The following is a 23,534-nucleotide window of genomic DNA, read 5'->3' on the forward strand; positions in this document are numbered from 1 at the left end:
GATGGACATAGAATGGCGTTACTGTGTGTGTAAGACTGATTATGTCAGTGTAACCCATTTACAAAGAACAAGGAATTGATAATATAGGCCTAGATTAGAAATAATATGAAGATGGCTGTTAAGCAATGAAGTTGTACATTGATACTTAACCTTTAAACTATTGGACTTGTAATTGAAAGTTGTGAGGTGATATAAAACAGCACAATATTTTGAGCACCAATGGACGAGTTCCCTGACTCACAATACAGACATTTGCAGTGACAACAAGCATCGTCTCTGTGTGTGACGTCTCAGCCCGACTGATTTCAAAAGGACTATTTTCTAGCTTTTCCTCCAGAACCTCTCCTCTCTGCTCCTGTATCTATGCGTTTAGGGAGTAGTAGAGCTTGACATAATTGCAAATGTTTGCTCAAGGTAAACATTTTCAACTAAAGCAGATTGCTTTTTAGTGTCATTTTGAGCTGCTGAATGCGGATCTGTATTGTTTTTCCTATGTTCACATCTTCCAGTGACGTCTGGATTAATTTTGCTTCTGAATATTTCCTCATGTTTTATACTGCAACTGCTAGGAAGCATTCACCACAAATGCTTTGGAAATTAGGGTTTGGTCTAACTAAGGTGTTTGTTTCCAGCTTGTAAAGAATATTGTAAGTGTATCAAAATATGAACCATATATCATGTGTTTTTCTGAACCATAAGCTGACTGTATTGTTCCACCCCCTGTAATTGAATTGGAAAATGTGTCATTTTGGTGTAGGCATATAGATGATGTTGCAGCATTGAAGCTGTCACTATAGAAACCACTGTTAAATTATTACACAGGCAACCAAGTGTCAAGTTTGTTTGTCAGAGGCCTCCTCAGTGTAGTTCAATCTTAAAAATCTGTAGGCCATTAGGCCTAGGAATTGCTCTAGCCAAAACCATTAGAACAAAACCTTTTTTTGTTTTTTTAAAAACTACTCAAAATGATGCCTGTCAGTGCTTGTCGAGATCATGCACTGTTCAGATGACTGATGACACATTTTGCCTTACACAAGGTGCCCCCTGGTTTGGTAATTGTAGTACTGTAGCTCCTGTAACTGTGAACCAAACGGACCCCAGGAGGAACTGTTGTCACAATGTTTCACTATAAGCTTTCTCCAACTGCCTCACATAGTTTCCATTTTAGCACTGACACAACAGGTGAAGGATCAGTAGCTTTTTCTTTAGAATTCCCAATGTTCTGCCTGTGTACACTCAAAGAAAGCTCGTCATAGTGTTAGTTTCTTTGTACCATTTTGGCTTAGATGATTGTGACACACAACTCTACAGAGACTAAGCAGGTAGCTGACTCCCATAAAGTAACACTTCTGTAACATTTGCAGTTAGATGCTATTCAGTAGACAGGAACACACATTAAAACAGGAATATGCCACTGGCCAGGTTTGTTACAACGGCTAGCTGCTAAAGCTAAGATCCCTCGCTCTGCCCACTTTCATGGAGTTTGGCATTATCTTGCGATTGCCTTGGGCAATGGCGTTCATTTGTATGTATATAAGCAAATGTGTAGATGCAATTTGAGAACAAGGCCGTATGCCATTTGGTGGATATTTTATCCAAACTTGTGTACAGCACCATGGCACACAGAGGGAGAAAATGTTCCAGTACTGTGGCTGTTGCTGCAGCAGGCAGGGCCACTGCTGTATTAGAGCAACTTTAGTATTTGGGATGGGCTCCAGGCCAGGCACACTGCTGCTAACTGCTAATACACTGGTCAGCTAGTAGCTAGCTTCAGACCAGAAGTTTGGGTCTTTTTAAATGCCAGGAAAGCCTTCCCCTTTCTTCTCTCTTGCTTTTCTTTTTTTTCCACCCATCTACCCATCCATACATTAGCTATACTCGCTTATCCTTGAGGGTTGCGGGGGGACTGGAGCCAGCTGACATCGCGCAAGAGGCGGGGTACACCCAGGACAGGTCGCCAGTAAATCACAAGGCTGACACATAGAGACACAGGCTCACATTCACACCTATGAGCAATTTAGAGTCACCAATTAACCTAACTTTCATGTCTTTGGACTGTGGGAGGAAACCGGAGTACCTGGAGAAAACCCACGCAAATTTTTTTCTTTCCCTGTTCCCTAATTCCTCACCTGCTGCTGTGTCAGGTGTACTGGGCTGATTCAGATTGGTAAATTTGGCCACTGCAGGGCCTGAAAGGGAGTAAGCCAGGACAGGATATTGTCTCAGTAAGCTATTTGGGCAACTGTTGGTTACAGCTCCCTCCTCACTGTTTGTGTAGTGTCGATATACTGCAGCCTTTTACAGTGCTGTTATATGTAGGTACGTTATTAAACTACCTCTTCAGGACTGCACTGGAAACAAATGTTGTCTGACTTGAGCTTTCTGCCTCTGTTCAACATCTGATTGTTTGAAAGGCCATCTAAGCAATGTGACAGATCTTTAGACAAGTTTCAGTTGGAAAACAGTGATAGTGCCTGTGTTTGGCATGATGAGGACAGGATCATGTTGAAGCTGTAAGGTTTACTTACAAGCTTCATGCTTTCCAGGTAGCATTCCTTTCTGTATTCATAATGTGTCCATGCAAATTCTCTTGCACGCATGTACATCTACGAACAAACACTCCGAGTCATCAAGCTGTCGAAGCCCGAGGTTTCAGCCATTACCTCTCGGCCTTGTGACATTGGTGTTGAGATGAGAGAAATGTTTTTTAGTTGGCCTGAGCTGTGCTGCCAAGCACATAACTCTGCTGCTCATACAGCCTCATTGTGCCCTTCTCACACCCTTGACAGACGCTCTGAAACAGGAAGAAAGAGCGCTTGTGTGCAATGTGTGTGTGTATGTGCACATACCCATGTGTGCATGAGCCCTAATTAGTCCCTGGCCTATGTCTTCTGCACATGTGTCTTAGCAAAGGAAGAAGACAAAGCAGAGTCTATGTGGAAGTGTCATATTGTATTTAGCCTAGCTCACTGCATACAATAAAGGAGTCGGTTCAGTGTAATCCCCAAGCAGTGAAAATACTGTTGGGGACCCCTGGCTCTGTCACTCCTGTTACACCCCAAATGCACACATTCAGCTAACACTGTGTAATAGGTTGTTTTTGACAGTTGGGGGTACTTAATGTCATAGCAGGCCTTTGAAATACTTTGACCAGGAAGAAACATAATCGCAAGCATCAAAAGCTCTACCTGCTTCCCTTTCCTGCCCTCTTTTTACTTTGCCTTACCTCACTACTCGCTTTCCCTCTCTCCATCATCCCCTTTCTTTCATCTGCCATTTTCCCCTTCCCTTCTTTGCTTTGAGCTTCCTCTCTCTCTCCATTGTCTCAGGGATGTGATTAGAAGCACAAAAATTGAGGGAAAAACGGCAACCTTCCCACCAATAAAGGTGAGATGGATGTCGAAATAATCTCTAAGCTGTAAAAATGTGAAAACTCATACTGCAGCTATATATTCTTGTGTCCCTTACCCTGTTGCTTTCTCCACTCTTTCATCCTCCCTCAACTTCCATTTTTCATTAACAGGCAGGTGACATGGAAGATTAATGTTTGAATTAATCACCCACAGCATGCTGCATTTAATCATTCATGTCATCAAAATCTGATGTAGGTTGCCCGGTGTGTTTTGTGGTGCTTAAGATTAAAATCTATTTAGAGTTGAGAGACTGTTGCAAGCAATCTGGTCCATTTTGTTATTTCAACCGTTTTTTCATTTCACAGTTAATCAGTTGCAATTTTAAAAAGGTTTAATTTTGTGAATGTTTAGGTAGGGTTGTACAGTTGCCCAATACCATCATCTGTCAAGGCTTTGTGATGACTAAAGGTACAGTATGTGAAATAAGCACGCTCTGGTTCAACACTAGCTCAGACTTTCAAACTGACATTCATTTCACTTAGTCTTTATGGTACGAAGGAACAACCTTCTGCTGGTTATTCACAGTCTCTGCTCAGGATGCAGCTGATGTTATACTTACAGGCTAGTTTTAAGGGCAACACACACCAGCGGCATATGATGCACGTCAAAATCCCTGTATCCATTGTTTTCTCTGTGAACATGCACATTGATGGCGACGTCTCTTCAGAAAAGCAGCTATTTTATCACCGTCTCTACCCGGATTGGCACATCCCGGGCACTGTACGTTGACTACTTCTTCTGTCAGTATGACCTACCTAGTGTGTGCTATGCACGTCGAATGACTGATGTGTGCTGCCCTTTACATTATGTTTGTTGTTTTATATAAAGCAGGCTCACCCATAGCACCCATATTAGCATTTAGTATTCTTCAGGTAGTATTGTTGGCAAAGTTGGCAAATTATCATCTACCATATGCAGTTAGTCTCACCAGAAAGTAGGTTTTCAGCATATTCTCAATTCCAAATGATCACAGTACTATTTTGTCATATCTTTGACAATAGATGAGCTGTTCATATAAGAAAATATGCTGATTGCCCCTTTATAAGAAGAAACAAATGTATGCATGTCGACTAAATGTATGTACTTTGGATTGACTGGAATGTTTGGTTGAAAAACAACACTAAATGAACCTGTAGACCATGGTAATTGAATCTAAAACGCCCAGTTCGGAGTTTCATGCGTCCCACAACGCCAACACAGGATGATTCCATCATCTGATTTTAAAATATATATTTTTTTTTATGTGTGCACGGTCTCTGATCCACTGAGAACACGCTGCTTTTAAAAAAAATGATGATTTCAGATTTGATGATGCATGTAGCATGTAGAGCAGTTCAGTACATGTTTGTTGATTCAGCCGACAAGGCTCAGTAGAGGCCATACTGCTTAACGTAAATCAATGCATCATGCCGGCTTTTTTTTATTGACAGTCATGGTAAAAGGGGGTGTGTTTCGCCTTTTAAATCCTTTTAGCTTCAACCAGACTGCATCGTGCTGATTTTATTTTTTCTGTTTATTCAGGTACACTGCCTGCAAATAATATAGCATGTCATGCAATGTCCTCTATGTTTATACCTATGACCTTTGGTTAGCATGGGCAAGCTTTCATAGATACAGTGACGTGGACTGCACTGTAAATTGTGTGTCTTGCTTGCAGCTAATCTGTGTGTGTGTGTCTTTCTTTGGGCGTGACTATGACTGTGTGTGTGTGTGTGTGTGTGTGTGTGTGTGTGTGTGTTTGTGTTTGTGTGTGCGCAATCTGTTGGGGAGTACTTTGCTGGTCAGCTGGCCAGTTGTTGAGAGAGAAGGATGCACGAATCTGATGATTAATCACCCTCTGCACCTCTCCAGGCTAATGCTTAGCAACTGCAGAGCACCAGCCAGGCCTCCTGTCCGCCATACTGAGTCCATATTGGCTACAAAATGAATTCCTACTCTTCTGAAACAATATAATAGGATTACCCTGCGATACTCGCCCAAAATACCAAATACCAAAACTGTACCAAGGAGATGGTACAATAAAGAATAATGACATCCAAGAGCAGGAAGAGCTTCTGCTTACTGCTTCTGCTCAATTGTCATAGTATAATACAGAAATACCATAAACTCTAGAAATACAGCAGATCCCAGAAATATTGCATGTATCTGTGTTTGTCTTGTGTAATGTGTTTGTGTGCTTGCCTATGCAAGGATATATTCACTAGTGGTGTACACCTCCCACAGTAACCAGTCCTCCACTTGTTTCTGCTTCCCCTGTCTTTGAATGTTTGGTTTATTTGACGTAAGCAGTAAGTCCACATGTGATACTGAGGCGGATATGAGAAAATAGTAGACACAGTCTGGCCTATATCCCTGTGTTGATATTTGTTTTGAAGGAGAGAGAACACACTGGGTGTGTTCTTCTACCATGTCATCTCTGTTTTTGCATGTTCCTTCAGTCAGTGTTGGAAATCTACACCAGCCAGAACGCTGGTAAAATTTTGATTACAGCTGGGAAGTTTGGCTGTTTCACCAGCCAGTGTGGCAGACATCCAACCATGCTCTTTGGCTGATCAGATAGTAAAAGTAGCTATTGAATTTTGGGAGGCACTGCAGACACCAGACAGTAGATTAATGCTGCATTCACATGGATTCGGGCAGACGATAGACGGCAAACCGGATATCATTTTAGTGGACGAGAGCAGGACGGTAAAATTAGGTGAGGCCGGCAGAGAATACCGGCAGTGGTAATGGTAGACAGCATTGCCAGCATTTGCCGTGCTCTGCAATGGAATTTACCACTGGATGTTACATAGCTCCCTCACACAAGGAGAAAACATGGGCGATCTGGACAACGAAAAGCAAACAGACACAGACAACAGACAAACACAAACAAGGGATACACCAAGTGAAGGAAATGAATGAATGACCTTACGTTTTTGTGGGAATTTACGTTTTGGATGGAATTTAACATTCATTCTAAGTTTGCAAAAGAATTTAAAGTTTAAAAGCTGCATTTTATAGCTATGCATTGCATATGCATTACTTGAATAATTACATAGACACGAAATAATTTAATATATTTTATTCCATTCTTTGTAGACAATACGACATCAACACACCAACATATCGTCATGCGTGTTTCGTTTTGCCATCCTGCCATTCCGTCGGACTGTTTGTTTCTTTTCCCCATGCCGTCCAGACTTCCGTCTACCATTCGCCTGAATCCATGTGAATGCAGCATAAGAAGTGAGTCGCCTGCCTGCCCGACCCCCGGTCATGTGCTTCACTGACGCAGGTCTGTTTTTCTGAACCCTTTAGCATTTGACCCCTGTTGAGTTCATGATGTAACATAGTGTGCTATGAGATTTTCTTCTCAAGGTGGTTTTGCTTTCAGGCTGTTCTCCACAGACATCGGCCTACAGTCGTTTTTTGCGAGCATGTGACCTGGTTGCTGGATAAATGGGTACATACTAGAGAGGTTAGGCATAGATGTTGTTGGAAAGACAAAGTGGTGAGTGGAAAGAGTGACTGACTATACAGATAGGGTACTTACAGGTTGACAGGCATGTTGGGTAATTCTTGTTGTGCAAGGCCTGTCCATTATCTGTTAGGTTGAGGGCAGAGCTCACGCAGTGTTGATGTCAGGACATTTTTCAGACTTTTCATGAGGTTTTTTGACATACAGCTGCACATTCAATTCTGTATTATTTTGTATTTTCTTTTCACTTCTTACATCTTACTTTAATTAACAAGCTGTCACCCATGTCATTTATTCCTATTGTTGAATGTTCTTGTGCTATTTTTAACCTGGCAACATCAGCCCACAATTGTCCCTTCTCACTTTCCGTTTGCTTGAGACAGATGTGTTTTCGAGTAGGCTGTATCATAGACAAAGGACATCTGTCTTTTGAGAACGCACCACTTGCTGGGCTGACCCCAGTCTTTGCTTGAGATTTTTAAACTTGATAAATGGCAGCTGTTCACACGCACCAAATGAAGTTTCTGAATTAAGTTTAGGGGGAAAAAAATAGGCCATGCTGTTGCAGAGTGAAGCTTTATTATCTGTAACACCTTATTGTTTACAAGGTTTGTATGTCATCATCTAAAAACTCATAGTTCCTTGATTGGTCTGTCATCTTGTCAGGCTCAGTCAACTCTTTTGGGGGATGTTTTCCAGACTTAAATCTCGTATCAAAAGCTGAGCTCGAGATGTATTTTAGCTTTGATATATCACAAGCGTCTCTTTGCAGGCTCTATTTCTCCCTATTGTGTTAAATATTTTTACTCTGGTGTTTAAATTACTCATGTGTGTATGTTTTACAAATTACTCCTTATAACATATATCACTGTGTTTACATAAAATGACTGGCTTAGAGTAGTGTTTTGACAGTATCTTCGTATGCATGTAGTTAAATAATGGTTTCTACAAATTACATTATTTATTTTTATTTATTTTTTTTACAGCTGTACTTTAAAATAACCAAGTGGTTGATACAACAGATATGATACAGAAAGTAGGAAAAAAGTTTATTTCAGTCGTGACCAGACATTTAAGAAAAAAAACAATCACGACTAAACATTTTAGTCAGAAGTGCAGCGTGAGATCTCTGATGCATAAATGAGGAATATAAATCTTTTTTTAAGGTATTTCTGCTTTTAAGGTGGCATGCATTGGAGAATGACTGGACAAATGGGGAAGAGACAGAGGAAGGAATGAGACATTCAGTTATGTGATGTTGTGGGGACACAAGACATTTAGCACCAACTGTTAATGTAAACAAGAAGGATATGATTTTTATATTGTGATCTTCAGCAGCATTGTCGGCCTGAATTGTGGTTGTTTTGGATAGAAGGAAACCAAAAGAGTTGAAGTTGTTGTCAGAGGCTGCATATTTTGTTTGGTTGAGGTGGAGTCAAGACAGAAGCCTTATCAGCATGGCACTTGGAGTATACAGTGTGTGTGTGTTTGTGTGTTTCTGATGTGTGCGCATATTTTGTGTATACACATTGTATGGGTGTGTGTGTTTACACATGTTGTGGGTGCATACAGGCATTTCCAGTATGGTTGGTATGCCAAGGATGCTCCTGTTGTGGTAACAAAGCTGTCTCTGAAGAATTGGCTCGGCTCCTGCTTGATTCTACAGCTTGTTTTACTGTTGACTTCCATTATGCTGCTGAGTTTATAGCTTAGTTAGTTAGTAAGTTAACTTTGCAAGTAACACAGCAGTTAAACACACAATAACCGTGTGAAAAGGGGAACTGTGGTTAGAAATAAGACAAAGACAGATCAAATGTTGACTACAGAAATTAGATTTAATCAACAAAGGAGTGTCTTGTAAAAATCCTTGTTACTCAAATGGTTCACACACCTGTGCCATAGAGATGTCTGGGAGGGCTTTTTTGAGTGGCTAGAAAACAGGAGGCCTAGAAAATTCAAGCAGGAAAAAAACCCCACTGGCCCTAAAGTAAAATCTTTTTAATAAGGTTGATCCAGCTCAGTTTGCAGAATATATTAGTGATTCACTTGAGATTCCAGTGATGCTTATGTAAAACTTCGGCCTGCTCCTTATTTGTTTTGTTTGTCACTCAGGCTATTTAGGCCAAATGCAGAAAGTGCCAGAATTAAGAGACCGTCATGCATTTAAATCCTCACAATATTTTGGTATTGCATTTATCAAAGCAAGGTAGAAAGAAATATGTATTGACACAAATTAATCATATCTCTGAAATAAGCTCAAGCCAAAGCAAGAATGAAATGAAAACCCTTCATAAATAACTGGAAAAGTGTCTGGCTGCTCCTTTTTTATTAATAGCTTACCTTGGTCCTGAATGTTCAGGCTAAGTTTAGAGTCAGTGTGAAGCAGTCAGAATTGCAAAACAGTATATTTTCTTGTGTAAATTAAGATGAATGCTGTCTCCTTCCTTTTTATGTGTGCTCTTGGGTCAGCTTGGGTTAATTGATGCAATGTTACATTAAAAGATGTAGCTAAATCAAATTGCTCCAGTTGTTCCCATTGACCTGGTCGGTGGTCAACTGTAAAGAGTGTTCATGGCTTTGAAGCAGGTAAAGAAAAGTAAATGGTGTTTCTCCTCTTTCTCTCCTCTCTTTAGGAACGCACCAGGTCTTTTGACAGCTTCAACATGAACACGCTGGAGAGCTCCCTGATCGACATCATGAGGGCTGAGCAGGACACCCTGAAAGGTGACGATGCCAGCTGTCAATCAAGAACTACCAATACTACCGTTTTCATTTTACACTCTGTTATCGGCAGATATTCTCTGTGTATTTTTAGTACATGTGAATGCAGTAGTAATAGTCACCCCTTGCATACTTAAAGATATGACATATTTCCCTACATAATTATTACATTATTTTTAATACTATGGGTGCACTTATTGTTTATCCATGATATGTATCAACTCACTTCAAATTTGTTTCAAAATATAAATTGAAAGAAATAAATGTTAATCGACCTTACTCTTTAAAATTAACATCAAACATATGGGATAAAGATATGTGTGTGTTACGATTGTATCTCATTGGCCAAGCATCCCGTAGGAGCGTTACACTTGAAGATAGAACTGATAACTGCTCACAAACTTACACTTATTCACAATTTAACACCTAAATTCTTAGCAGAGAAGTTTCACTTCCTCCACAGGTCAGATAACGAGAGAGTGTGGCTTCTTTTGATGTTATGATGAACATTATAGCCTGTGTAGCAGTCAGCTCACAACTCTGTCTTCCTCTTCCTTCTCTCTTCTTCCCACTTTAAATTAAAAAAAAACAAAACAAAAACACAAGATTTTCCTCACTTGTGAGAAAATTCATTTTGTAAGTGTGCCTGAGTATGACCTCTTTCTCATGCATTTTGTGAAGTAGACGCAGAGATAATACAGAGCTGATGGAAGCTTAGGCTTTGTATTTAAGAGGGGATTTGTGAGAGAGATAGAAGGACTCCCACTGATCTGAACTGAAGTTGCTGGCCATCATTAGTTTCTAATGATCACAGATGCAGAGCTTTCCATTTTGACGGATGATAACAATTTTCTAAACACAATGATGACAACACAGTTGTTTCTGTCCAAAAAGTCTGGCACATATGTGATGGACACAAATGCCCGTTGCTGTTACCTGTAGTGTGCCATGAAAAAGTGTAAAAAGGAAACTTTTGGCTTGTTAGCAAACAGTGCTTATAAAGTGATATAGGCTATAGGTGCACCTTTCAAGAGCTATTAGCCTGTTTCAGTTCTGGGTTATTGTAATGTATTCCTGGTATTTGAAGCTCGCTACTGCATATGGATTTGATGATTACTGTTGTGCATTTTTACAAACATGTATACACTCAGTTGCCAGTTAATTAGGTACACCTAGCTACAACTAATGCAGTCTAATATAGCAGTCCTGCAATAATATCTTATCTTCATGAAGGTTACAATGTTCAGAGTTGTTGATTCAACTTTATGATCATTTTGGAGGATGTAGTTTGTGGTGCTGTTGTCGTTATACTGACAGGTGTTTCTGTTATTTATACTAAAAATAATAATATAATAGAAATGGGTACAGCTAACTAGTTATAAAACTGGCAAATGAGTGTATATTCTAAGTAGGAGCTCACACAACTAATTAGCTGAAAAAGAGAATCATCCATTGGAAATTGGACTCTAACTCACTTGGTTATTGACTGATAGAGACTAGCCAATGTCTGTTATTGGCTGAATGGTGTTAGGCAACATTGGTCAATGGTAACCCAGAAATGTGTTGTTGACTACAGCAGGTAGCCATTATTGTTTATTGGTTTAGAGGGTGTAATTGACTGTTGGTCAAGAGGGAGTAGCTTGTAGGAGTAGTAAGTGATCATTGTTTGAATGGAAACACCTTTAAAAGGAAACACTGGTGCTTGCTTGGTTATAGACTAGAATTTAAGTTGTCAGCCACATTTCTTAGTAATTTTTTTACAGGGCTTAATATAACGACTACTGCACAACCGTCTTTTTTTTAAGGTTATCGTAGTCTAATGGATACCCGAAATCGATGACCTTAGCTTTCTGTATGAGCTTAAACCTCAGTACAAAAGATCCCCAAATGACAGTGACAATATATTGTTTTCCTTTTCTAGTCTGCATGTACAGTATGTCTGATGACAAAGAAAATGTAATCACTTTCTGTTTTGAACATTTAAATGTCACTGTGCAGAAAATGAAAATCAAACATGTACATGCATTACTCCTTGACCCCGGTTTAATCATATTGAATGAATATGCTGCTGTGTGTTCTACAAAAAAGGCGCATCCATGTAAAACACACATCTACCAGTTTCACTACCAGAATAACAAGAAGAGTTACAACTCTGAGCTCCAGACACTTCACTATCACCTCGTATATATTTCAGCCTCAAACCCACTGGGCTCAGCCACATCCAGCTGTGATCTAATGTTCTGCTGTCAAACCAAAGTAAATCTTCCCTCAATATTAAGAGAGGAAGCCTGGAAGGTTACCTCATTAGCCACGTTTTGGTATCTTAGCTTCAGCCATGCTGGCACAGATTCCTACGACTGTTAGATCCAAGAGCTTGGCACCAGAAGACGAAAAATGTTTTTTTTCAAAATTGAAAACCCCAAGCTTCTGCTTCATTCGAAATCAAACCATATCGGGTTTTGAAATTATGATGAAATTACATACTTCCTATAACAGTTGTGTGTGAATGTTCTGTCCATTTATGGTATAGCTCTGTTTATCTTTGTTGAGGGAAGATAGTCTGGCAGTGTTTACGTGTGATACAGCAAATTAATCTTCTATCTTTTAAATTCATTCTACGCTTTTTGCAATATATCATATCAAGTCATGTTTATGCTTCCTCTCACTCCTCATTTTTCTTAATCTTTCTTTAGCCATCCTCTTCAGATTTGTACTGATACAGTACCCCATTCTTTACTGCTTTCACATGATGCATCACACCATATCCCATCCCATATTACTTATCTTTTGTTGTCTTGTAGCCCTTGGCCTGCTACAAAATATTATTCTATTAATTCCTTGTTTTCATAATTATAGTCCAGGCTGTGCCAAGTGTAACAGTGACTTAAGTGAGTCCTTTCCTTTTTCCCTCACAGCAGCAAGTAAAAAGAAAAACATAATTACAGCACATTTTCTTTGAGCGCTTACTCTTCTCCAGGCCAACTGTCTCTTGATCTCTCCTGCTCTGTCACACACATACATGCATGTACACTCAAATTTAATATACACAGGCGGCGTGCATACACAAACACATTTAGTTACATGTAAGCAGAGCGCAAATTTATCATTCCAGCCAAACATATTGAACAAAGTGAGAGCGATGAAGCCAGGGAAAAGGCGAGGCAAAATGTCTACAGTAGAAGTGGCTTTGAATTGCTTCCAGCATTGTCCAGACTGACAGAAAGGATCCCTCTGTTCAGCCACCACACAGACACACAGACACACAGACACACCACTGCCTTGTGTGTGCTTGTGCATGCATGTGCTATAACTGTTACTGTGCTGTACATGTAGCAGCCAGCAGCATGCAAATGAGGTTCACATAACGGGCACACACAACCCTGCAGACACAGAGGGATGTGGTGTACTTACTTGCCTGCACACTTGCTCCTCAGAGACTATTAAAGGCTCTTAAAATCCAATATGACGGGTTGTGGATGGACTTTGATTTTGGGTGGTGCACCTATCCGCACATATAGTATATTACTAAGCTAAATTACAGAGGGAGATAAACTGTTGAATTCTGTAGTGCAGTCTAGAGGAATAGAGCTTGTCTGTGTAATCTGGTTTTGGTTGGCACCTATTTTGATTAAACTGAGCATTTTACTGAGTGTATTTTGATGCAGATAATGTCCAGACTGTGATGAATGTGCTTGAATGTATGTAAATCTATAGTATCGTAGCTCCCGAAGCCACGGGTGGTCCGTCCTGGTTTCTGTGGTCTGTAAGTCCTAGCTCTGTTTTTATGCACCACATCTACCGTGTACTGTTAAGCTCAATAGGCGAGGTGTGGGGGAGGGGCCAGCAGATTTCCATGTGACCGAGGCATCGGAATACACCAATCACGGGGCGGTCTGTACCCATACAACAATGGTTGTACTATTTCGTCTCTTTCATCTCATTATCCCTCTGCATAAAGCGGGCCTTGCATAACTTTGAAGCTTGTTTGGCATCATAACATGCATTTGTGTGGGTGTGTGTGTGTGCGTGCAGGCCTGGCAAATGGCTCAGTGTAAAATGTATGATATGAGGCTCAGAGAAAGAGAGAGTGGTGGAAATAGCGAAATGGAGTTCGATGAGAGGGAAAGAGATGGTTGGTGTCCCACAGATGTAGTTTCTAATGGGATTGATGTGGAAGCAACACTCGGTGTGCTTGTGTCTGTTATATCCACAGCCTGTTCTGAATGAACACTCTTAATGAACTGTCTGAAACACCCAATGTTCAATATGTTCTTTTGTACAAAGCAGTAAAATTTTCAAACCAAAACCGTGCAAAATTAATTTGGAATATGTCCTACAATGTGTACAGACTTGTTGATAAAAAGTAAGTCTCTGCACATGTAGCAAACATCAAGAGCCGTTTGTCAAATTACGAACCGCTTAACTGATAGTGGTGCTATCTTTCCTCAAATTGTTTAGCCATAATTTAATTTCTGTGGTTGCCACCAGACATACCAGAGTCTCTGTTGAATCTCAAAATGGGCCTTAAACAATGATCACCACATTCATTCAAAAAGCCTGGGGCAGAGGATATTTTCTGGAGAAACTCCTGTAATATTTGTAGTGTTTTCATCTTCTTCATTCCAACTGAAACAGAGAGGTTTTTGTTTAGAATAATGAATCATAGCATAAAACATCGGCCTGATATATTCAGATTTAATCCATTCGTTGACAGACTGACAGAAGAGTAACTTTCTGGATTTCTTTTCATGATTTTAAAACTCTGTATCCCTCCGTGAGTCACATTTAGTAAAATGTAGGCCCCATCATGTTAAATATTTCTGTTCTGTGTCTCCCTGTGCAGGTCGTCTGGGATTCCCCCATCCAGGAGGGGACAACCCTCTGCCCCTCAATGGTATGTATGGCAACATACTCAGGTTCTCAAGGGCCCACATAAAAAATTAGGGAATAAAATCATTAGGAGTTTATTTTGACAAATTAAAAGAAAAATGATCCAATATTCTTTAAAACATAATTTTATTAAATGTCAAGTTTTCATTCATTTTTTAAGAGGACATCTTTTTTAAATGGCGTTGTCCTTGAAACTAAATTAAAATCGCTCATTAATCAGAAAATATGCACCCACCTTTAAATCACGTCAGCTTTTCTGCACCTATGTGGACATATGTAGTATATATATAAGTATGATTCATCCAATATTAGTGGCTTTTGTGACTCTGTGTCATTTAGATAGAGATTTAACAAAGAAAAACGAAGTACTGCAGGTGGAGATAGTTGGATGGTGTGAGAATAACCTTGAGTGTTTGTGTCAGGTGACTTGTGTGCCCTTGCTCGCCTGGGATTGAATCTAACCAAAAAATTGTGTGTCTCCTCAGTGCCCCTCTGTTGTGTAAATGTCAACATAAAATTGTCATTTCCACACTCGCCCTCTTAACAGTAGTTTTAACCAACAAGCATTTCTGTTGATGACCTCTCATCTAGTCCCTCAAATATATAGATGGATGATGAGGGGAGTGAAAGAGGATGAATGGACAGAGAGAGGATGTAGTGCTTTTTGACACCAGGAAATATGTGAGATAGAGAAATGGCTTTTGGATGAGACTAGCTGTGTGTCTGTTAGCTCCTAGTAACAACACTTTCTTGTCCTGTCAATAACGTCTCTCTTTCTGAGTATAGGGTTTTTATATTTGTGGATTCGCTTTTAGGTGGTGTTTAGGTTTATTTTTCAGGCCTTTTGCCTTTGTTTGATAGATACAGTAGACAAACAGAAAATAAATGGGGGGTGACATGTAACAAAGGTCCCCCCCTGCTGGATTCAAATTGGGGATGTTGTGGTTATCTGGTATGTTAGTACTTGAGTTTGACATTGGTTTTTGCACTATTCTTTGTACTGTGTGATTTGTTTGTGTGCTGCTGCTGTGACATGCAAATTTCCCCCTAGGGATAAATAAAATATCTATCTATCTTAGAGCAGTAGACCTGCCATGACACCTCTGATTTTAGGGTTTTTGATACAAAATGTGAGGCTCCTTTTATAGTTTAATTTTTTTAACTCTTAACTAAATATATTCCCTCATGTCTGTGTTTCTGAAAAATACTGTGAGGATATTGTAAATAGTACGTCTCATTTTTAGCTACTGTAGTTTCCTCATATGGTCCTATTGCACAGAAGAAAAGAATGCCCTTAAATTGTATATAAATAACTGTGCCTTTCTCCAGTGGTTGAATAAAATCCGGCAAATCCCTTGAAGCAGTTTCTGCAATAACAGTTTAATATTCAGCTACCTCTCCTTTGCCCTTGCACACTCTCATTACCTTTATCATTGTGTAATGGTGTTGTTGTAGCTTTTGCCTCCTGGTCTTGGGCCAGGATGTAAAACAGGAGAGACCAGTAGTTTCTTCACAAGATCGCTGGGTCACATGGTGAGATCACATGGTCAGGAGCTGTCATCAAGCCCTGAGACAGATGGTGCCAGCAGATAGGCAGGATTCAGAGCTCTCTCTCTCTCTCTCTCTCTCTCTCTCTCTCTCTCTCTCTCTCTCTCTCTCTCTCTCTCTCTCTCTCTCTCTCTCTCTCTCTCTCTCTCTCACCCTCACCCACATAGCTTTTTATCAGCTTGTTTCTCCATCTCTTCCAATCTATATTTTTTTCTCTCTCTCACACTCACACAAACAGACACACACACACCTTTTTATAGCACTACTCTACTCTCTTTCAATCTACTTTCCTGTTTGTCTCTCTTTCTAGCTCTCTTTGACCTTCCCCCCAGAGTTAATGTCCATCTGGGTTGGAAATTCCACTGAGGGAGCCGAGGATTATTGCTTGTGTGTTCTGGCCACTTCTTCATCCCCTCCATGTTCTTAAAGTTTTAGATGGCTCGATGCTACAATCTCTCCAGTGTCCACATGGGAAATCATTTCACTTAAGCTATGTGTAATGAAACATTATTTCCCAGTGAGTGTATTATATGGAATGAGTATATATTCATAATTTTTCAACAGAATTACTTAATGTGAAGCATCGCTCTTTATAGCAGCATCCAGTTATCACTGATTTCATTTGTGCTACCATGGAAAAGTTCAACAATTATCAACTCGGGCAACAGAGGCAGATAGCTGTGCACCTACGCAAGAGTGGCAGCCGCCCTCTCTCTCCTTGGGGCCACTGCTGCCTTCCTTGACCGCAGTGTTTACACTGGAAACAATGGAGGTTGTAACGGCTCTGTGTCATAGATACATTTTGACTGACCATGTCCAGAAACACTTACTGGTAATTACTTCTGGCAGTTTTATTTGGTTTATGGTGGAAGAAAGTTTCACTCCCCCCATAGTCAGCAACAATAGTGCTTCCATTGCACTGGTATTAGCAACAGGAACAAACAAACTAACAAAACCACTACCACTGGGAAAGCTTGGATTATAGTTTTTCAGTCTTGTTTCTGTCAGTGAGCACTGAATCTGCTGTTGCTATCAGGGTTGTACGTGATGCAGATGTTAGTGCTGCTTGACCTTAATGAAGCATTTGATGCTGTGTGGAGTCATATCTCATTTCATTGACTAAAGCAGTGGGTTTACTAGACTATCTTGCTATCTTATCACTGTCCCAGATTACCTATGGTGTGCCTCAAGGTTCAGTCCTTGGACAATTTCTTCTTTTCCCTTCGATATGATTCTTGGTCATAATTACAAGGCAGACTCTATGCATGAATCTTAGCTTGGACTTTTCAGTCTAAGCTAAGTGAATTAGATAAGTTGGACAATTGTTTAGCCAGTGTACACAGACCTTTCAAATGTAGACTTTCCATTATAAAACTTTGACTTTATAGTCTAGTGTTGATAAAGTAGTATGGTGACAGTTCCACAGGCTGAATATGCTTACCAGCTCATTAATAAAATAAAGGGCAGACGGGCAGATAATGGAATATCCCTCCATTGTCATGAACCACCCGGCACTTTTATTGGTATAGTGTATTATGCATCTTTTATAATCACCCTCTTCTTTGATTTGTCCTTATTCCACATGCAGCCAGGAATTATAGCAGGAGACGAGGTAAAATATAATCCTGGATATATTATGTCACTTTTCCAGCATTAAGTCAACTCTGTAGGACTCAATATTTTGATTGATTTTGCGTTGTTAATCTGTGCTGTTATGATTTTATTGGTTATGGGGCGTTGGTTGTTAAATGAATGCTCATTAAAGTTTTGAATGACTCTGTGCTTTGCATCCGTACAGTGACATGTTTGTCTGCATGATTGTCTAAGTGTCGAGCCTTGCTATAACACTGTGAAGTGATCTTATGCTTTCATCCTTTTAGTGTGTGTTTCTCTCGTTATGCTTGACTCTGCTTGCTTTTTCTCATTTTCACACACATTTTGCAAGATTGTTGAGCCACACATTAGTTGTTAGTGTCACATTTAGCTGAAAGTTAATGAGAAAGAGAGACACACAGAGTTTAGTATGTGATTTACACACACTGCAACAGAAGCGCAGACACATGGCCAGGCACATGGCCGGACACACGTGCGCACACACACTCATACACACGTACTTACTCACACACAGCACATACTGTAAGCTCAGGCTAACTCCCTTGCCTAAATCTTTATAAAGCAGCTCAGGGCAGGTTGTATGGGAGCAGGAATAGGCCAGGGAGGGCTTAACCTCTACAACACACACACAAACACACACGTACAGTCCACTGTGAAACTATTTAGATTTGCTAACTGAGAGGACTTCTGTGTTTGTTTGAGAGAACCTGCATGCATGTTCAGTCCAGACTCTGATTCGTACTTTCAAACTGCAATATCTCTATGCTACATGACTGAAATGAACTCATAACCACTTGACTCTCTTGATTATGTCTATTTGTTTCTCCTAATTTTAATAGTTACAGACAGTAGACAGTTGATGATGATGATGATGATTTTTAGTTTAACATGATCCCCTACCAACCTTTGTATGCTGTATGTTACCCATCACTCCTACTTTTGTTTTTTTTCCTCTGCAAAAATTCATTCTCACCAGAGGTTATTAAAGCCATACAGAGCACAAGGAAATAGAAATATGTTATAATGCATCCCTAGTAATGTGCATTACATGCTAGTGACACACCTAAATGATGTGGTAAGTGTTGTTAGATTGAGAAAAACACTAAAAGAAATACTTCCTTTTCTGCCCAGCACCAGGTGGATTACTGTGCAGTGAAAAGTGAATGAAAAGTCTTATTTCCTCAGGAAATAAACCTTTCCTGCTCTCCTCTTCTTCTTCTTCTCTGTCTCTCAGGCCACTCCTCTCTCTTCCCCATGGAGGATGGTTTCCCTGACGATGAGCGTGGCGATCAGGGTCTCGCGGGCCTGGGCTCTCCACACTGCTTTCCACACCAGAATGGCGAGCGCGTCGAACGCTACTCACGCAAGGTCTTTGTGGGAGGACTGCCCCCGGATATAGATGAAGGTAAAGTAGTTACATTAAGATCAAAAGGATTTAATTTCTGGGCCATTTCAGTCATTTTCGGCTGTGATTGAAACTTAGAAGATGGGAGCTTGAGGGAAAGGTATACCATAAGACAGACATTTAATCCTGCAGCGCAATCATCTTACTGTACATTGAGGATACCCTACAGTAAAATCTGAGGCTGGACTTTTTCTGTAAATCTTCTTCAGTGCTTACTTTAAAAAAAACAAAACAATGGACTGCCAATGAGTATGCATTCTGTCTGCTTAATTTCAGATGAGATAACAGCCAGTTTCCGGCGTTTTGGACACCTATTTGTGGACTGGCCTCACAAAGCAGAGAGCAAATCCTATTTTCCCCCCAAAGGTGTGTCAAATCGTCATCATGGCTTCTCCATTCTCTGCTGTATTGTCTTATAATTGTTTAATGTTTTGTTAGGGAAGCTGCAATATATATATATATATATCTATATTTTTTTATCATTACCAATTCCTGATCCAATTTATTACTACAAAAGAGAGGTTTTAGTTATTACTTCTGTGTCTCCGTCTTTCTGCGTGAGAAAAAGGAAGTCTTTTGGTAACTGATTTTAGTATTCTGTGGCACAGCATTGTGTGTGCACATTGTGACGGTCTGTGCAGTCTGGTTTTGTCTTGAGGGTTTTATGTAAAGCATTTTGCAACCGTGTCTGGACTGTTTGTCTGTTTCTCTGTCTGTTTGTAAGGGCTTATGCCCTCCTCCTGTGAATGCAGAATGTCGTGATCAGACGTGCAGTCACAGTAATCATTGCACTAAATTCCAACATGACTCTTTGTCAATACTTTGCATCCCTGGCAGCATGAATAACCCTGCTGTATTTTGTGTAGGCTATGCCTTCCTGCTGTTCCAGGATGAGAGCTCAGTGCAGGCTTTGATCGATGCCTGCATCGAAGAGGACGGCAAGCTGTACCTCTGTGTGTCCAGCCCCACCATCAAAGACAAGCCGGTCAGTGGGAACACACACACAAATGCACCCATCTGCTCAGTGAAGCTTGTGTTTATGAGTTTTACTTGACTTTACATGACAAGCAGCTTGTTTGAAACGGTGCTTAGTGCAATTTATTTCTAGAGCTAAAACCTGTTTGTTTTGTGTGTGACAGGTCCAGATCCGCCCCTGGAACCTGAATGACAGCGATTTTGTGATGGATGGATCTCAGCCTCTGGACCCAAGGAAAACCATCTTTGTGGGAGGTGTCCCTCGTCCTCTCCGTGCAGGTATTACATTTTTATGTTTATCTTTTTATATAAGACTCTTTTTTCCACCAGGTGAATTAACAACAAATGAGCGTTTACAATGACAACACTTATATTTTAAGCATTTACTGTACATCTGGGTTGAATGTTCAGTGTAGATGTTTTTGTGTTCTTTATGTTCGATATTTTTTTCACTACACCTCTGCATTTCATCTTTTTGCATATGCTTATACTGTAAATCACAAATAAGCAACACTAAGTAGCCGTCTTTCACTTTTCATGCTTCATTTCTTCCCAATCTTTGAAGTGCCAGGCTTAAGCAAAATTCTCCTTTCTGTAAGACACTGCAATGCGATCAGCTTGTGGTCACAGTAAACATCAGGCCTGCAAGAGGGTAGAGCTAAAAGAGGCACTGTGCCGGTGAAATCGGCTTTGACCTACACTGGTCCTATCAGGAAGTACTCTCTGTGGCACGGCGTGCTGTGTAGAATATTAAATTCCCTTTAATCCTGATAGCATGTGTGCTGTGTGTTCTGTGTGTTTTCTGCACTGCTGGTAGCTGTGTTTTAGACTTCTGCGCTGTAGTTGTAGTAATGACCAAGGTCGTGAGTCCCTGCGGGGCATTAAATGTTTTTTGACCCTGTGTAATATTTGGGTCTAAATTTACAATCTGCCATTTCACTTTTTTATATTTTAACAAGTAAAGCTGCATTGTAAATGTGCAAGGTTATCTCCCCCAATTTACATATTTGTTAACTGCTGTTAAGAAAAACACAATAAAAACTTTAAATAAACCATTTTAGCAGCTGACACTACTCTCATATTGGCCCAATCAAACTCTGCTGAACTTTAATCCATCTGTGTTGACAGTTTTAAGCTCTGAGATCAACAACCCTCATCCACTTGGTGTGTTTGTGTTCACTGGCCCGTGGGTGTGTGCATGCGCACATAATCGCTGGATCGTACCAGATTGTTTTGTGTTCATATCTCTTTGCTTCTGTTCATCAAATTTGTTTTTGTGAATATTTTGTTCACCTAGTTCTATGTGTCTTTTCCCCACTTTTCAGTGGAGCTGGCCATGATCATGGATCGCCTGTATGGTGGGGTTTGCTATGCTGGCATCGACACAGATCCTGAGCTGAAGTACCCCAAGGGAGCAGGGCGGGTCGCCTTCTCTAATCAGCAGAGCTACATTGCTGCTATCAGTGCTCGCTTTGTACAGCTGCAGCATGGAGAAATCGATAAACGGGTGAGTGGAAAGAAAAGAGAGCTCAGTGTTTTTGGTCTCCCCTCACGGTCCCCTTCTTTCTTCATTTGTCTCCCCACACCTCACTTCCTGTTCTGTTTCTCTAATACTCTCATCGCCTTTGCCCCATTTCTGAGTTGTGCTAAATGTCTTACTAGTTTTTGTTTAGTGAAAAATGCAGCACTAGATACAGAATGTGTTTGCTTATTAGTAGAGAGTGTGTAGTAGGGAAGCCTAATTGTTAATTCATTATAAGAGATCGATGGAAGTAACGATACTTGTCCCGACTGCAAGAAGTTTCAAGAAGAGGTTTTCTCACAAATTCAAATTGAATTCAACCAAAATATCAGCAGCACAGAATAGTTGTTAGAAAGATCAAATCCAACATAAACAAGGACTTAAAAAATGTATGTGTCTTCCTTATTATTTATTTTTATTTAACCTTTATTTGTACAGTACAGGGTAGGTTGGATGAGCATACATGATTATTTATAGCAATGTCCTATTTGCAATTACAGTGAGGAGTCAATTGTCATTAGTATATTAGAATAATGAAGTGCAGATTCAATTAAAACATTTACAGGCAGGTGGAGGGCACTTATTGAGTACAGTGTTGAAGTTACAGAGAGGTGTGGCCTGCAAGTGTTTTGATTTTTAGGTGTCATGGCAGATTATTATAATTGTTCCATGAGACCACTGCAGTAACATTAAAAGCTCAGTCAACTACTACTGTTCTGGAACAAACTGTCCACAATGCACTCAGAATCTCACCAGTTTACTGTAGTTTATGACTCTACTGTCACTCACACAATGTACAGTTGTGTGATGTGTTTACACTTTCAATCTAAGGCTATCAGTGACTTACCCACTGTTGTCAGCAGCCAAGGAATTACAGTAACACAGCTTACGGTGGCTAATTGACTCAAATATTATTCACAAGATAACATGAGCAGAAGTCCAACAGAAATATCTAGTGATGAGGTAACATCATAATATAAAATACTGGAATAATAGTATGCTGCTTTCTCATTTGCATAATTGGTGTGCAGATTTTGTAGAAGGAGTGCCTTAGTGACATTCACTTGCTAATAGCACAATCCCTCATCACTGAGCAGTTGGAAAAGCAAGTGAATGGTATACAGTATGGTCTGTAAAGGGCTTTTGAAATCCACAAAATTTAGAACCAGTCACATGCAATTCTACATCTAACAGCTCACTGTGGCTGGTTTTTCTTGCTTCATTACTCAATAAACTGCAATATTTAAAACTAATCCGCTGACAAAATGCCGAAAGATATTGTCTTGTTTTGTAGACACGTTTTAAATTTCCCGTGACTGCTTCACAGTAAACGCCACCTTGTGTTTCACTATTTGAAATCTTTTAAAGGACCAGTGTGTAGGATTTAGTGGCATCTAGTGGTGAGGTTGCAGATTGCGACCAACTGAATACCGCTCGCCTCACCCTCCCTGTCCAACCATGTAAGAGAACCTACGGTGGCCGCGAAACTCGCAAAAAGCACGAAAGGCCCTCTCCCCTTAAATCTCACACACTGGTCCTTTAATGTGAACCATCAGCAATAGGAAATGTTCAGTAATTAATACAGCTTAATACAGCTCTGATATGGCGTTAGGAGAGTGAACAGTAAACTGTAAGACTAATATCAATGAGATAAAATGAAAACAGCAACAGTAAGACGGATTACAGGCATGCATATGCATCATTTCCTGTGCATAGGTAGGTAATTTGAATCCTGTGCGGGAATGGCGGACTCCGCCACTAACAATGAAAACTACTATTTAGAGGTGATTACAGAAGGTTAAGATGATGGCTATTGCTGAAAAAGCACAGACCATAAATGGTGTCAAAAAAGCTTGATTGAAAATCTAAAGGATTATAACTTTAAAGAACAATACCAGTAGTATACTTGTTACATCTTCCAAACAAACCATAAGTTTTCAGATTAATTTTCTACCTTCCAGGTAGCCATCTGTTTAATTTCCTGCA

At 40.1% G+C, this 23,534-nt stretch overlaps 1 protein-coding gene across 3 annotated transcripts in view; it reads left to right on the forward strand.

Annotated features, from left to right (window-relative positions):
* Positions 1 to 23,534, forward strand: part of cpeb4b (cytoplasmic polyadenylation element binding protein 4b) — a 32,728-nt gene that overhangs the window by 4,459 nt on the left and 4,735 nt on the right. The window contains exons 3-10 of one of the 3 annotated variants that reach the window (XM_044221906.1): positions 9,507 to 9,597; positions 14,438 to 14,488; positions 17,621 to 17,644; positions 18,881 to 19,051; positions 19,328 to 19,417; positions 19,918 to 20,036; positions 20,191 to 20,305; positions 21,352 to 21,533. In XM_044221906.1, coding sequence (XP_044077841.1) covers positions 9,507 to 9,597; positions 14,438 to 14,488; positions 17,621 to 17,644; positions 18,881 to 19,051; positions 19,328 to 19,417; positions 19,918 to 20,036; positions 20,191 to 20,305; positions 21,352 to 21,533 — 843 coding nt within the window. The remainder of the gene's footprint in view (positions 1 to 9,506; positions 9,598 to 14,437; positions 14,489 to 17,620; positions 17,645 to 18,880; positions 19,052 to 19,327; positions 19,418 to 19,917; positions 20,037 to 20,190; positions 20,306 to 21,351; positions 21,534 to 23,534) is intronic. The other 2 variants (XM_044221907.1, XM_044221908.1) reach the window with 2 other exon arrangements.

This window comes from Siniperca chuatsi, linkage group LG14 (assembly GCF_020085105.1).
Source record: "Siniperca chuatsi isolate FFG_IHB_CAS linkage group LG14, ASM2008510v1, whole genome shotgun sequence".
Classification (NCBI taxonomy): Eukaryota; Metazoa; Chordata; class Actinopteri; order Centrarchiformes; family Sinipercidae; genus Siniperca; species Siniperca chuatsi.